Genomic DNA, 16,413 nt, shown 5'->3' on the forward strand with positions numbered 1-16,413 from the left:
CGCTCAGCATAATACTCTCAAGGTCCATTCATGTTGTCACAAATGGCATGATTTTGTGTTTTTTTATGGCTGAGTAGTATTCCATTGTATATGTATACCACATCTTCTTTATCCATTCATCCGTTGATGGGCACTTGAGTTGCTTTCATGTCTTGGCTATTGTGAATAATGCTGTGATGAACACAGGGGTGCATAAATCTCTTTGTATTGTTGATTTCACGTTCTTTGGATAAATATCCAGTAGTGGGATAGCTGGATCGTATGGCATTTCTAATTTTAATTTTTTGAGAAATCTCCATACTGTTTTCTGTAGTGGCTGCACCAGCTGGCATTCTCACCAGCAGTGTATGAGGGTTCCTTTTCTCCAAATCCTCTCCAACATTTGTTATTTTTTGTCTTGTTAATTATAGCCATTCTGACAGGTGTGAGGTGATATCTCATGGTAGTTTTGATTTGCATTTCCCTAATAATTAGTGATGGTGAACCTCTTTTCATGTGCCTGTTGGCCATCTGTTTATTTTCTTTGTTAAAATGTCTGTTCATATCCTCTGCCCATTTTTTGATTGAGTTGTTTGGTTTTTTTTTGTTGAGTTTTATGAGTTCTTTATATATTTTGGAAATTAACCCTTGTGTGATATATGATTTGCAAATATTTTCTCTCAGTTGGTGGGTTGTCTTTTCATTATATTCATGATTTCCTTTGCCTTGCAGAAGCTTTTTAGTCTGATGTAGTCTCATTTGTTTATTTTTTCTTTTGTTTCCCTTGCCTAAGTAGACGTCGTATTCAAAAAGATATTGCTAAGACCAATGTCGAAGAGTGTACTGCCTATATTTTCTTCTAGGATTTTTACGGTTTCAGGTCTTACATTGAAGTCTTTAATCCATTTTGAGTTAATTTTTGTGTATAGTATAAGGTAATGGTCTACTTTCATTCTTTTGCATGTGGCTGTCCTGTTTTCCCAACACAATTTCTTGAAGAGACTTTCCTTTCTCCATTGTATTTTCTTGGCTCCTCTGTTGAAGATTAGCTGTCCATAGGTGTGTGGTTTTATTTCTGGGCTTTCGATTCTGTTGCACTGATCTGTGTGTTTGTTTTTGTGCCACTACCATGCTCTTTTGATTACTATAGCTTTGTAGTATATTTTGAAGTCAGGGATTGTGATGCCTCTAGCTTTATTCTTTTTTCTCAGGATTGCTTTAGCTATTTGGGGTCTTTTGTTGTTCCATATAAATTTTAGGATTCTTTCTTCTAGTTCCATGAAGAATGTCATTGGGATTCCGATTGGGATTGCATTGAATCTGCAGATTGCTTGAGGTAGTATGGACATTTTAACTGTGTTTATTGGGCTGGCCCCACGGCTTGGCGGTTGGGTGCGTGCACTCCGCTGCTGGCTGCCGGGGTTCGGATCCCGGGCGCGCACCGACACACCGCTTCTCCGGTCATGCTGGGGCCGCGTCCCACAAGCGGCAACTAGAGGGATGTGCAGCTATGTCATACGGCTATCTACTGGGGCTTTGGGGGAAAAAATAAATATATAAAATTAAAAAAAAAACTGTGTTTATTCTTCCAATCCTTGAGTATGGAATATCTTTCCTTTTCTTTATTTCTTCTTTGATTTCTTTCAATAATGTTTTCTAGTTTCCAGTGTATAGGTCTTTCACCACCTTGGTTAAATTTATTCCTAGGTATTTTATTCTTTTTGTTGTGATTGTAAATGGGATTATATTCTTGACTTCTCTTTCTGCTAGTTTGTTATTAGTGTATAGAAATGCAACTGATTTTTGTGTATTGATTTTGTACCCTGCAACTTTGCTGTAGTTGTTGATTATTTCTAATAGTTTTCTGGTGGGTTCTTTAGCATTTTCTGTATTTAGAATCATGTCATCTGCAAACAGTGAGAGTTTTACTTCTTCCTTTCCAATTCGGATCACATTTATTTCTTTTTCTTGCCTCGCTGCTCTCGCTAAAACTTCCAGTACTATGTTGAATAAGAGTGGCAAGAGTGGGCACCCTTGTTCTGTTCCTGTACTCAGAGGAATGGCTTTCAATATTTCACCCTGGAGTATGATGTTGGCTGTGAGTTTGTCATATGGCCTTTATTATGTTGAGGTACTTTCCATCTACACCCATATTATTGAGAGTTTTTATCATATATGGATGTTGGATCTTGTCAAATGCTTTCTCTGCCTCTATTGATATGATCATGTAGTTTTTATTCCTCATTTTGTTAATGTGGTGTATCACATTGATTGATTTGCAGATGTTGAATCATCCCTGCATCCCTGGAATAAATCCCACTTGATCATGGTGTATGATCCCATTAATGTATTATTGTATTTGATTTGCTAATATTTTGTTGAGGATTTTTGCATCTATGTTCATCAGCAATATGGGACTGTAATTTTCCTTGTTTGTGTTGTCCTTGTCTGGTTTTGGTATCAGGGTAATGTTGGACTCATAGAATGAGTTAGGAAGTGTCCTGTCCTCTTCAATATTTCAGAATAGTTTGAGAAGGATAAATATTAAATCTTTGAATGTTTAGTAGAATTCAGAGAGAAGCCGTCTGGTCCTGGACTTCTTTTTTGGGGGAGGTTTCTGATTACTGTTTCAATCTCTTGTGATTGGTCTATTCAGATTCTCTATTTCTTCTTGATCCAGTTTTGCGAGGTTGTATGATTCTAAGAATTTATCCATTTCTTCTAGGGGATCCAATTTGTTGGCATATGGCTTTTCATAGTATTCTCTTATAATCCTTTGTATTTCTGTGGTATCCATTTTAATTTCTTCTCTTTCATTCTGATTTTATTTATTTGGGTCTTCTCTCTTTTTTTAAAGAAGGCATTAGATTACATCAGATTGAGAACTGGGAATGAAAGGAATCTTGCAGAGACAGAAAGGCAAGATGTGAGATAGCCGAGTGGGATCTGGAATGCACCCCACCACCACCAGTGGGAACCAGATCCAGGGAGCTATTAAAAGTCATCCTTTTACAGCTGTGAATACTGTCCAAAATATGGGAATACTGCAGTTATCCCATGTCTGTCCTACCATTGTATGTTGGCTGTGTGGAGAGTAGGTCCTTTGTTTCTTTAGTTCACAAATCTTCAGATGGAGGGGAAGGTATTTAAGGAGCTGTACCTTATAAGGAATCACATCTGAGGAGCCTCATTCGCCATGGCCCTGAGTAAGATGACAAGATCCTGGAACTGAAGCTGATGCTCCATAGGATGAGATTTTAGGAGTCTTGGGGAGCAGTGAGTATATGTTGTATATGGAAGTGATGTGAATTGTAGCAGGAGGGCAGACTGTACCGATTGCTTTTTCCAAAGATGGCCACAACTATACCTCCTATTCCACATGTTCTTCCACAGAATAACTCTGATGATCCTTCTATCCAGAAGTGGAGTCTATGGGCTTGACAGTCCTTCCATCTTGTCACTTGTTCGCAATTCATAGAATCTGAGGTTGGGTCAGAAAAGGCATTGAAGCATCTACCTTGTTTGATGGATACTCATGCTTGAAACCCTGAGCCACCACATATGATGTCCTGAGACCACTCTAGTGTGAGGAAGCCAAGCCACACAGAGAGGCCATATGTAGGTGGTCCAGTCGGCAGTCCAGGATATTGAGAACTTCCAGCCCAAGAGCCAACATACGAGTGAATGAGGCTTCATATGATGCAGACTCCTGCTATCAAGTCACTACTCCCAGCCTTGAGTCTTCCCAGCTGAGGTCCCAGATATCATGGAGGAGACAGGCTCTTCCCCCTGCGTCCTTTCCAAATTCTAGCCCACAGAATCCTGAGTATCATAAAATAATTGTCTTATGCCACCAGATTTGTGGTGGTTTGTTACACAGTAGCTGGAACAGGGAACCACTGTGTAATGATTGGCACAGCTATAAAAAGCTTCCATAAAACTTGGAACTATTTAAGAGGAGAAGCCTAGGAAGATTAGCATAGAATATTTAATGTGTTATTAGATGAGCTTCAAAGCAAAACAGTTATTGTAGATGTAGGGTTTTACCTGGTCTGGTGGGAACAGGTCAAGAAACAGACAGAGTTAGGACTCAGGACACACAAGGGGAGAAGGAGACACACTGAAGGGATTGAGGCAGTAATAGGATAGTTCCAGTCCAGGCCCGGGTTAGATTTTTGGGTTAGTTGGAAAATGCTTTTCGAGTGAGATCATCCAACTCAGAGAGGTGAGAGTTGACGAGATTTGTTTGGACAACAGTTGCTTTTGGCAGATCCATAAAACACTGACTTCATTTCTCTCACTGTGATAAGAAAAAATATCTATATTGGAAAAACAAATGTCTGACCCAGCAAACAATGACAAAGGAAAAAAGTTCAACAAAAACACCAGCCCTGCATGTGGTACAAAAGGAAAGAGAACAACTTAAGAACTTCATTAAACCATTAACAACTCAATTGAACCTTCCTGAGAGAAGAACACAAAGGAAGTCAAACGCTAGAAGGAACTCCCAAACCGCAGAACACGAGATTCAGCAGGATGACATGCTACTCAAGGCCTGAACATTCAAAAGCTGTGGGAAGACAGTATCTTGAGGAGTGTAAAGCAGGAGCAGAAGAAAGGGACAAGCTTCAAACATTCAAAACAGCTCAGCTCAGAAAGCTGCTAAGGCAGACCTTCAGGCTGAAACAAATAGGAAAATGAGGGAGAAGCCTCCTTAGGAAGCAGGACTCACAGGCCTCAGGAGTTCTGGAGCTAGAGGCAGTGGCAGCAGGACTGAAAAATGCCCACTCACAAGAGAGTGAGTGTAGACACAGCCAGAAACAGGAGCTCAAGATGGAAATGGGATTCAAGAGGTTGATTCCTTCCTTCCTACCTTCTTTCATTTCTCTCTCTCTCTCTCTGTCTCTCTCTCACGCTGATTGGGAAGGAAAAGTATACAAAACAATCTGGAGCCTGGATGTCACTGAAATTTCTGAACTCTGCAAGTAAGCTGGAATATTTTAAATGTCACTCCCTGGGAAAGGATGAGATGTGTTTACCAGATTGCATTGGAAAACTTGGTGCCATAACTAACCTCTTGTGAGATCTCTGCCAGTGGAGCTAAGTATGTGGGTCTTGGCCCCAGCCAAGTCTGGCACATACTGACTGGCATTTTAGAGAGGCAGAAACCAAGAATACTCTTTCTGTTTATTGTCCTATCCTCTGACATTACTAAGTCTCTGCGATGGTCCTTGTAAGTGGTAATGAGGGCCTGGCTTACACTAAGTGTTGAGTTCTGGGAACCTAAATTTATCTATATTATGTACTGTAGTTCTGGGATATATTATGTGGTTCTGTCAAACTTTTTGAACTCTTCAAAAAGTGTGGAAGGAAATTAAGAAAATACTCAGAGACCAAAAATGAAGTGAAAACCAGAATCCGGAAAGGTGAGAAACAGACAGAATCTGACTTAAGGATATCTTTCCGATAAATACAAGTGCTCTAGTCTTGGATTTTAACAGCCACATGGTCATGTATGGCATAAGAGACAAAACTTAGATCCGTGCAAGATAGAGGGTTGGATCAGAGATCTCCTCATAAAGCTAAATCCCTTGGTGAAAGATTGAACCAAAACAAAACAATCAAACAAACAAAATCTCACTGCCTCAAAGGAGACAGCAAGGAAACTTACATGTTTCAACCTTGGTTGTGAGTGGAGAAATAAATATCTCCCATGGGAAGTTAAAACTATACTGTGGCCTTCATGTGGGAAAGCAGTATAAATTCATACTACCTATGTACCTAGGTACTAATAATAAATAAAAACCCTCAAGTGAAGGATTTTTTTAGTGCCCACAAGTTGGTAATGCCCTCCAGCACCTGACAGAAGCAAATGCAAATGTTCTGTGGAAAAATGTACTTACAATCTGTTCCTCAAAGAATTCCCTCAGAGAAAGTTCCATTGAACATGAGTTCCCGATCAAAATCATGAAACACGTAAAACATGAGAAAGCAAGCCACCTTGAGAGAAGCAGCAAAAATAGTAAACAGCAGGCTCAGACACGCAAAAGTTGCAGATGTTGAGAATATTAGATACAGAATATAAAGTAAGTATATTTAACATACAGGAATAAAGGAAGGTATGCGAAAAAGAGTCAAGATCAAGGCACTATAAATGAAAAATAAATTAGTTGAAATTAAAAACTCAATATAAGGTACCCCTACTCCTCCTAGCCAGGGTGTTATCAGTGAAGGCCTGATGGGGAGCCTGAACTCCCACCGCCGTCCAGCAGTAATGAAGCACCCCTCTCCCCCAGGGTGTCAACAGAGGCCAGTGGGAATCCTGGACTTCAACTCCCATCTTACAATAATAAGCACCACCCCACACACACCAGCCCAGTGTCAGAGAAGGCCTACTCAAACAGAAAATTTAAATAAGATCCACAGTCTCATAATACCCCAAATATCCAGGATTCAATTGAAAATCTTTCCTCCTATCAAAACCAGGGAAATCTCAACTTGAGTGAGACAGGACGCCAATGCTGAGATGACACAAATATTAGAATTATCTGACAGGAATTTTAAAGTAGCCATCATAAAAATGCTTCAACAAGCAATTACAAACACACTTGAAACAAATGAAAAAAATAGAAAGTCTCAACAAAGAAATAGAAGATATAAAAAAAGACTAAATGGAAATTTCAAAACTTAAAAATACAGTAAATGAAATAAAAAACTTGATAGATGGGCTCAAGAGCAGAAGGTAGAAGACAGAGGAAAGAATCAGTGAACTTAAAGATAGAATAATAGGAAGTATCTATCTGAACAGAAAATAGGGGGGGAAATGAACAGGAGCTTCTGAGTTGGTGAACACAAGGTGCTGGGAGGATGGTGCACCTGGAGAGGGCATGGAAGCTCTGCACCCCTTCCCCCATACCATGGCCTGTGTATTTCTTCCACAGGCTGTCCCTGAGTTGTGTTCTTTATAATTAATGGGTAATAGACCCAGAAAACAGAAAAGAAGAAATCTCAATGACTCCAGTCTATGTATATCTATTAAAGAGTTTGGCTACCTATTTGATGAAAATATGGGATTAAAGTTTGATAACATTGGCATGAATGCTATGGCTAACAAAGATAGTGCAAGTCTCAAACAACTTAGATGAGAGGTTGAATGCAAAGACTAGCTACACAACAAGAGATGCGGAAAGTAACATCATGAAAAAGAAAGATTTCAAAAACAAGAGACTGAAAATGACTCAAAAAACTAAAAATCAAAGAAAATGAATGTCTTTAAAATTAATATTGAATTAAATAAATATTTAATTAATTTAATTAATTAATTAATATTGAATTAAATTGTACTCCTAAACAAAATCAAGAGAGTCTCAGGGATCTGTGTGACTACAACAATTATTAATGGAGAAAGATAACAGGACATAAAGGGAGGTAATGTTTCTACGCTTCACTCAGACTGGTAAAATACTGTCACCAGTAGATTAAGATAAGTTAGGTTTATGTAATGTAATGCCTAGAGCAAAACTATGCCAAGATGTATTCAAAAACTCAAACAAAAGGAAAATGAAAATTGAATTCTAAAAAATGTTTAAGGAAGGCAGAAAAAGAAAGAAATCAAAAACAGAATGAACAAACAGAAAATAAAAAATAAAATGGCAGACTTAAGCCCTAACCTCCAATAATTGCATTAAATGTAAATGGTCTAAATATAACAATTAAAAGCCATAAAATTGGCATAGTGGCTAAAAAAACACACCCAAATGCATCCATACCAAGGAATAGGCAGAATAAAAAGAAACCAACTACTGATACATGAAACAACTGGGATGGATCTTGAGGGCATTATATTGAAAGAAAAAAGCCATCGTCAATGGTCACATATGTATGATTCCATTTATATAACATTCTTGAAATTAGAAGATTATAAAGATGGGAGGGCCGGCCCTGTGGCTTGGTGGTTAAGTGCGCGCTCTGCGATGCTGGTGGCCCGGGTTCGGATCCCGGGTGCGCATCGAGGCACCACTTCTCCGTTCATCCTGAGGCCGAGTCCCGCATACAGCAACTAGAAGGATGTGCAGCTACAACATACAACTATCCACTGGGGCTTTGGGGGGAAAAATAAAATAAATAAAATCTTTAAAAAAAAAAAAAAAAAAAAAAAAAAAAAATAAAGATGGGAAACAGATTAGTGGTTTCAAGGGCATAGAGACAGGGAGTGAGGATATGGAATGGTGGGTATGACTATAAAAGAGCAGCACGAGGGATATCTTTGTGGTGATGTAATAGTTCTGTATCCTGATTTTGGTGGACGTTACACAATCTACATATGTGGTAAAATGGCATAGAACTATACACACACATAGTACCAATGTCAGTTTCTGAATAAATGAAGGTAAATCTAAAGAACTATGTAAACTATCTAGAATGCAACACAGAACGAGAAAAAGTGGAAAATATGAAAAAAAGTTTAAAAAGTCTAAAAGCCAGGGCCAGCCCCGTGGCTTGGCTTAGCGGTTAAGTGTGCGCGCTCCACTGCTGGCGGCCCGGGTTCGGATCCCGGGTACTCACCGAGACACCGCTTCTCCAGCCATGCTGAGGCTGCGTCCCACATACAGCAACTAGAAGGATGTGCAACTATGACACACAACTATCTACTGGGGCTTTGGGGGAAAAAATAAATAAATAAAATTATAAAAATAAAAAAAAAAAGTCTGAAAGCCAGAGTGAGAAGATCTAATATTATCTAATTAGTGTTGCAGAAGGAGAAAATAGAAGGAATGAGGGAGAAGCAAAACTAGAAGAGATGATATCTGAAAGTCTTCTGGAATTTATAAAAGATATGAAGGCTTAGATTTAGGAAACACAACAATTCTAAGGTGGGATAAATAAAAATAAATTCAAATACAGAAATATTGTAGCAAAACTGAAGAACACTAAAGACAAAGAGAAGATCTTTGAAAGGTGGAGCACACAGAAGTCTTGGTGCCGAACTTATCCAACTTCGCATGTACTAAAGGAATGACATCAATTCCAGGGGAAAACAATCCAGACTAAAACTACTGAAGGGACCATGACTCTACCAGGCGTGAGACTATACTCAAACTGAGACTAAGCTCAAAGTGAGGACGATTTGGGGTTTTATGGTTTTGTTTTGACTTGCCTTTGATCTTGTCTTTAAGCTAATAATCAGGGGCTTTGATTTCTTTGGATAGGAACTTTTAAGGTCAAATATATTTAATTTTGAATTTTAATTTTTCCCTCATAATTTGATATTAGGAGGGGATTCATATTATTTAAATTGGGGATATTTTTATATTGCTGACATTAAATTATTAGAATCTTGATGCTATCATTTCACGTCACTGGGTAACCTCTAGTGAGCAATAGTGAACATTTGTGGAGCCTCAGAGTTAATTTAACTAATATGTTCACTGTTCTAACCCATTTTAGTCATTAGGGAGTATCTAAATTGCCAAACACTGGTTCTAAGGAAAATACCCAAAGGAAACAGTGGTTGGTATAGAAGGCACAAGCCTTGTGAAAGTGCAGCAATATTGTCCTGATAACTGTTCATCTGGTCCTTCAAGGAGAGCCACGATTGAAGAGAACATAAAGCTGGAGAGTGTTGGGGGCAGATCTCCCTTCGTCTTCTCTCATGTTTCCATGAGGGGACCCCCAGTGTAGCCTCTTTCTGACCCCCTTCATTCCCTCTCTAACCTCCACATAAGAAGTCACTCATGGAGTAGGAAGGTCTTCTTTCACTGGTGGGTTTGGTTGAAAGAATGGAAGAAGCTTGGCTCAGCCCCTCCTGGGCTTTACCCTCCAAACTGCCTTCCTTCAGAGAATGTACATTCCGTCTGTTCCTGGGCCTGCCTCTGTGCCTCCAGTTATGGAGATCTGACTGTAAGAGGGTGGGTATGTTTACTGCTAAGATAAGTATTACGAGCCTATTGTGACATCCAAGGTACATTCTACAATCCAGCTTTTATTAAAAAACTGAGCTATTTTTATCACCATCTGACTATCTTCGGTCCCTTAGTTCCCAATTAGTTCTAAACACGAGTGGAAATTATTTATTAGCCCCATAAAGTCCCAACAATGTCATCAATTGAGTCTGGTCACCAGCTATAGAGCTAGTTGCTGGTTCTCCTCTTTTCTCTCCTGCAAAATCTCAAGGCAGTTTCTTCGGGTAAAGAATTCTACAGAAAATAGGTTGAGTTTCCAGACAGTTCCTCCTCCAGCCTGACTTCTCTGCTGCTCTCCCATAAGGAACCAACCTCCAGGTCTCATTGACCTGAGTTAAGGACCATCTTTTTTCTATTGCCTATTGGGCTAATACATTTTTACAGGTGTCATGACAGATGATAAAAAAAACAAGAGCACAGATATACTTCATCAAAAATTACTTCCCTCAAAATTCTCTCAACACCTTATCAGATGTAGACAATAAATATCAGGATGTGGACTTTGAAAGACATTCTTCTGAGAAAAAGGAGTCTCTAGATATTACTGCCTCATAAAAAATGCAGACGAAACTAGTGTATGTCATTTTCATCAGAGACAGTTATACACAATGGTCTATAAAAACCACAATGAATTCTGTCTCCATCAAAGAGCAAGAAAGTGGTGAAAAACAACAACTATATTCTTTATATCTTGTAAACATATGGCCAGTAAGAAAACCAAAATAATAAGCTTACTTTCACCCCAACTTCCTGGAAAATTAAGCCTCCCAGTAAGGAAAACGGGAACGTCATTACTCACTCGACAGAACTGCAGGGAAACGTTTGAAAGGCAAATCATCTTAGAGGCAAAGAAGATATGGAAATGCAAAGTCTTGGTTCTAACATCAACTTTGGGTTAACTTTAAAATATTTGGTGCCTCTGTTTCTTCATTTTATCTTGGAAATATGTAACTTGGAAGTATGAGCTATATTTCCATTACTTTAATGAGTGACATATTGACATGTTAATATCATTATGACAGTTTAAAATATATAATTTTTAATAGTTGAAAAACGTAAGTAATGCCCTCTACAAAGTGCTGCCTTGAGCACTGAAAGATGAGGAAGGTAAAATTTACGAGAGACCTTTGAAAAATAATACATTGCGAAGGTATTATTATTTATCAAAAGAAAAGCATAGAGATTCTTTAAAATAGCTATAATGATATCTGAGATGAGGCTCAAAGTGGTTAAGAATCTTGTCCAGTATCAGACCTAGTGAACGAGGAAAGAAGTTCCAGAACCCCTATTTTCCAGGTACTGCTCTGTGCTCCTTCTGGTTCACCCTACTAAGGATGCTACTAACCTATCCTCAGTGAGACACATGGTTTGTGTGGGTTTCCAGGAGTGGTGATGGATCTGTACTGATCATATGTATTATGCATGTTGGCCAGGGATAAGGTGGCTGCCAGTCCATGGTTGTGGCATAGAGCAAGGGACTTGTCTGCAGAGGGATCTTACTAATATTTCATTTATTCCTTGTTCCTCAGCCCTTGGACGATCACTATCAACCACCACCACCAAGCACCATGTTGACCAGTTTACTCACACAAGATTTCAACCTCACAACATCCTTATGAGATGGATTACTCACTTTACAGATGAAGGAACTGAAGTTTAGAAAGTTTAAGAAATTTTCTGGAAGTCACTCAGCTACCGGACTTAGGACTCAATTTATGGTATATTAATTTACACTTTTTGACATGTTATTTTGTGATTATTGCCAAATAATTTTTCACTGTCCATGATTTTTTTCTTTTTTTTGGCCAAGCAGAGTAGGGTCTTTAATTAAGGACTTGGACTCAACCTTCTAATTTCTTTGTACTCTACCATTAACTAGTTTATGATTGTGGACCTCTCAACCTCTGTTTTCTTGTCTGGAAATAGCAAACACTCTCTCACAATACATACAATTCTCCAAAAGTATGAGATCCATTTTAATTATTTCACAAAACATACAAATCTCCAAATGTACGCGATAGGGTGCTGTAATTATTCTCTGTACACTTTCACAGTGCCTGACAACTGGGTGTCAGTAAACACTTGGTTTTCATTAAAATTTAGCTCATCAGTCAGAGCAGCCTCTGCATATTAGAAGAAAATGGCTGAGAACAAGGAGCTGCCATTTTTTAAATTCAGGTGAACTGGATTTCACAAATGTGAAATACACCCATTTTTAAACCTTCCTTTAATCTTACTCACTCTCGATAACTGACAAGAGAGGTCAGGGGCTAAGCAAGCTGTCACGAACATACAGAAGAGATGGAAGGGAATCTATTAAGCATCTACTATGGCATGATATGTGTGTGTATACTTATCACTGAGCCCTCAGGTGGAAGTGAATTGTTCAAAACCTATGATAGTGCTGGGAAAACAATGATGAGTGTCAGATATGGACAGACAGCAAACTACGTAACAGCTTCTGGGAATTAAGCATCATGCTTCTTAAAATTATTTAATAGTTATCGTAAAATCCCAGTCATTCCAATCCTGTCTCTGAACTAGAAAGAGAACTCGGGGAACCTATGCCTAGAACACCTTCCCCTTTGCAGTTTGAAAAGCTGCCTTTGTGCAGTTTCTGATCTCTCATTGACTCCATGGTATTTGCTACTGGGACAGAGGTAGCAAATTCCCCCTTGCCTCTCCTAAAACTCTCAGAGCCTGGCCTACTTTGCTTGTCTCTGGATAAAATTTGCCCTACAAGGAAAGGAAACCCAATTTGCTTTCAGTGTCTACAGGACTGTCTGGTGAAAGGCTCCCAGCAGGCTATAGTCTTATGGTCTGTGAGTCTTAACTAGCAGCTCGGAGAGCAAGCACTCAGTGGTGTGTTATTCTAACTCAAAAGTTTACTTTCAACTAATTGGGTGATGAGAAGAATATCAAAATGTATGTTTTAGTAAAAGGGATAAATGTATAACTGGAGATATAAATACTAAGAAGCTAAGTAACTATCCTAAAATTACTTGGAGGGTTTCAACACCCTGAAACTTCTAATAAAAGAATTCAGCAATACCAAAAGCTACCAAAATAATAAGTTAACACACAACATGGAACTTAAAGCCTCAGCTATATGTGTATAGTACCTATCACTATACTTAGTTATTTAAAGTAGAATACTAGATAGCATCAAATACTTCAAAAGAAGATAGATACTCTGGAACTAAGACAATAGAAACCCATATGTTCAGGGTGAAATATTTGTCTTAAGCCTCTTGTTGTCATCTTAGCATGGACATAAACATTAGAAAGCACCCCTTCCTGGGCCGGCCCCGTGGCTCAGCGGTTAAGTGCACGTGCTCCGCTGCTGGCGGCCTGGGTTCGGATCCCGGGCGCACACGGACGCACCGCTTCTCCGGCCATGCTGAGGCCGCGTCCCACATACAGCAACTAGAAGGATGTGCAGCTATGACATACAACAATCTGCTGGGGCTTTGGGGGGAAAAATAAATAAATAAATAAAATCTTTAAAAAGAAAAAGCACCCCTTCCCAAGCAAGAGCTGAACTAAGACCTATCCAATAATAATTCAATTTATAAAAATAGAACTACGATTGCCTACTAATTGTCATGTTGGTCAAAGAGTCAAACTCTGCCTAAATTGCTTTTGCTACATGCAGGTAATTATCACATGCCAACAGTAAAGACAAAATTAGAACTAAAAATGCAATAGTTAGTTTAGTAATGGTGACGCTTCCATTGCTAATACTAACCATTTGAAATCAACTTCCTTGCCTTAAATTTATACTAAGCAATAAAAAATATATATTTGTCATATCAATTATGTGAATTTATGATCCAGAACCTCAAGTAGTAATTTTCACATGATGACTGATGTAAACAAAGCATAGAATTTCAAGTTAACTAATTATTGTCTTTTTAAAAAGATGAGGTCCTAATTGATTTATTAAATTGAATAAAGATATAGACTCTAGTTTCTTGTTTGTTCCCTTTTATACTTAACACATGCTATAGGTGCTCCCATAACATGCATTCTACCAATAGGAACATTTAGACAGAGGATAAAGGACTGGACCCAGCTGACCTAATTTATGATGGTTGCAAAGACATGAGGAATACAATAAAAAAATGCAAAATTAGACTCTGAGCACCCCCCCCACGCTTAGTTATATAATGCCCCTACTAGTGAGAGAAAACTGATCAACATAAAATAAGCCTTGAAATTTCTTAAAATCCAGATGGGTAATTAGAATTCAATAATACTGGATTATCGCATAATTCAAAGGCTTGCATTGTCATCCAAAAAAAAACAAAACCAACAATTACTCTTTACCAAGTGCCTATTAAGAGCTAACCACTTAGGATCTCATTGAGTCCTTCCTACCTCCACATTACAGGTGGGCAAACAGGCCAGGTGAAGTGATTCGACCACTGCCTTGTGGTAGAGCCATGATTTGAACCTGGTCTGTTCACACCGTAGGACTCCTCAAAAAAGCACTGGAAATTTCTCTTCTGCAAGAAGCTTCTAATATATGCATATTTTAAATTCCTCTTGTGGCAATAAAAAAACATGGTTCCGTCTAATAATTTGTCTTTTGGATTTATTGTTTTAGATTTATTGTTGTCATACAAGATTTAATTCCATCTCTTGACAGATGACCCACTAAGTTTGGTCCCCACTCCTAAGTCCCTCCTAAAGATTTTTAGTAAATAGTTTTCCTTTTTCTCACATAGGACAAATGTATACAATAAACAAACACAAATATTTCCATCCAAAAAAGAACTAAGTTTACTAGATCATCTCCTTTATTTTTTCTCCCTCCGTTTTATGTAACATTCCTTGAATATATTCCGAAGAGTTTATCAGCCTAGCCAACTGTTTGATACTTTGCTCAGCATGTGCTGGTTATGAAGTCCAGTATTTTTTGCACATATTTTACGGGGACACAAAAATATTATTTTTAAATTCAAACAGAGTCACGTCACATCTGGGTAAACAAAAGTGAGTCATTAGTTAGAAGAAACTGCTTTCAAAGCCACAACCACTTTCTTTCAAAATGCTCCCTCTAAGGCTCTGGTTAATGCCTTTCCTCTCTCTTTACCTGACTGAACGCTTTTTCATTCCCGGTGACTAAAAATCAAAGAAGACCCCCGAGATAAAAGCGGCCTGCTGCCACCCAGCTCACAAGGAACTTCGGACTGAAGGCAACTCTTTCGAGAAAGACATTTTGTAAAGTCACAGGGACTAGAGGCCGACAAAATGCGGTGGGCCTCTCTCCATAGCACCATCAGAGGCCCCCTAAGGGAGCCCCTGCCAGGAGTCTGACCAAATTACTACAACATCTGAGCAGCTGTTTACCTGTTTCAGCGTCTGTCTGGGGCCTGGGTGCTGTGCAGTAACAGCAGTCCAAGAAGATGACATAGTTAAGAGCATTGAAGAACAGCCCGATAATTCCAGCACTGAGAACCAGCAGCGGCGCCTCTGTCTTCTGGGGATTAACATACCTTTTGATAGCTTCAATCAGGATGCTGAACATCAGTGCCACAGCAAAAATAGAGTTGCCAAATGCTCCCAAAACATCGGCCCGAATAAAGCCAAAAGTGCTGTTCCTGTGCTGTTTTATATTGGTGGCCCTTACACCAATCAAACCTATGATCATGGAAACAAAGTGGGAAACGACGGCAAAAGCATCGGAGGCCAAGGAGAGGGAGTTGCCTACGTAGGCGATGACCAGCTCCATCACAAAGAGGAGGACGCTCACGACGCACATGAGGATTAAACGGAAGCTTCTTCCCGAGTATCGCCCCATGGCGACTCAGCTCTCGAGCAGTTCCTCTTCCTTTCTTGAGAAGCCTGAGCTCTTAGGGGAGCAGCTACAGATTTAGTGATTACAACTCCTGGATAACTCTCCCCTTCAGCCTTTCAGTGCTTGTCATATTTGGAAAACACCTTTTATAGGCTGCTATAAAGCCATAAAGTGGTTTAAAGGGCAATTAAACAAGAGATGTCACGTGAGCTGGGACTTATGAAAATCAAAGATACTGGCTTCAGATATGGACTTGAAAGATGACTTTTGTTATTTGTTTGTGTGTTTAATTACAGAAGTCGAGACCTCTGTGTCTTTGAATCATGCCAAAGGTCATCTGTGGTTTTGGCCTTCCTAGCGTCCATCCTCCATGCATGCAATAATTGCTCTAGTAAGACAAGTCACTTGACATAAACGATCATATCTTGTCTAACTGGTGAGTAAATAGTTGTGAATTCTGTTTACTGCATTGAACAGAGAACTAACCCAGAAATCAGAGCTACAGTAAGTGAAAGCAAAGATAAGCTAGGGTGATTTTTCTACCACCTTGTCCCCTGATCTGGAATAAACAGCACCCTATTCCAAACGTTCTCCATAAATAAGACAAGAAAAACATTCCTCATGTTTAGAAAAGATAAACCACCTTTAAAGTGGAAAAGCTGAAGACAC

The 16,413-nt window shown here is 39.0% G+C and overlaps 1 protein-coding gene across 1 annotated transcript in view; it reads right to left on the reverse strand.

The window, feature by feature from the left end:
* SLC30A10 (solute carrier family 30 member 10) overlaps positions 1 to 15,995 on the reverse strand; it is a 42,084-nt gene extending 26,089 nt beyond the window's left edge. The window contains exon 1 of the mRNA XM_087424243.1: positions 15,297 to 15,995. Coding sequence (XP_087280369.1) covers positions 15,297 to 15,747 — 451 coding nt within the window. The 5' untranslated portion in view covers positions 15,748 to 15,995. The remainder of the gene's footprint in view (positions 1 to 15,296) is intronic.
* Positions 15,996 to 16,413: the final 418 nt, after the last annotated feature.

This window comes from Ceratotherium simum, chromosome 36 (assembly GCF_057802395.1).
Source record: "Ceratotherium simum simum isolate JZ-2026a chromosome 36, ASM5780239v1, whole genome shotgun sequence".
In the NCBI taxonomy this organism is placed as follows: domain Eukaryota; kingdom Metazoa; phylum Chordata; class Mammalia; order Perissodactyla; family Rhinocerotidae; genus Ceratotherium; species Ceratotherium simum.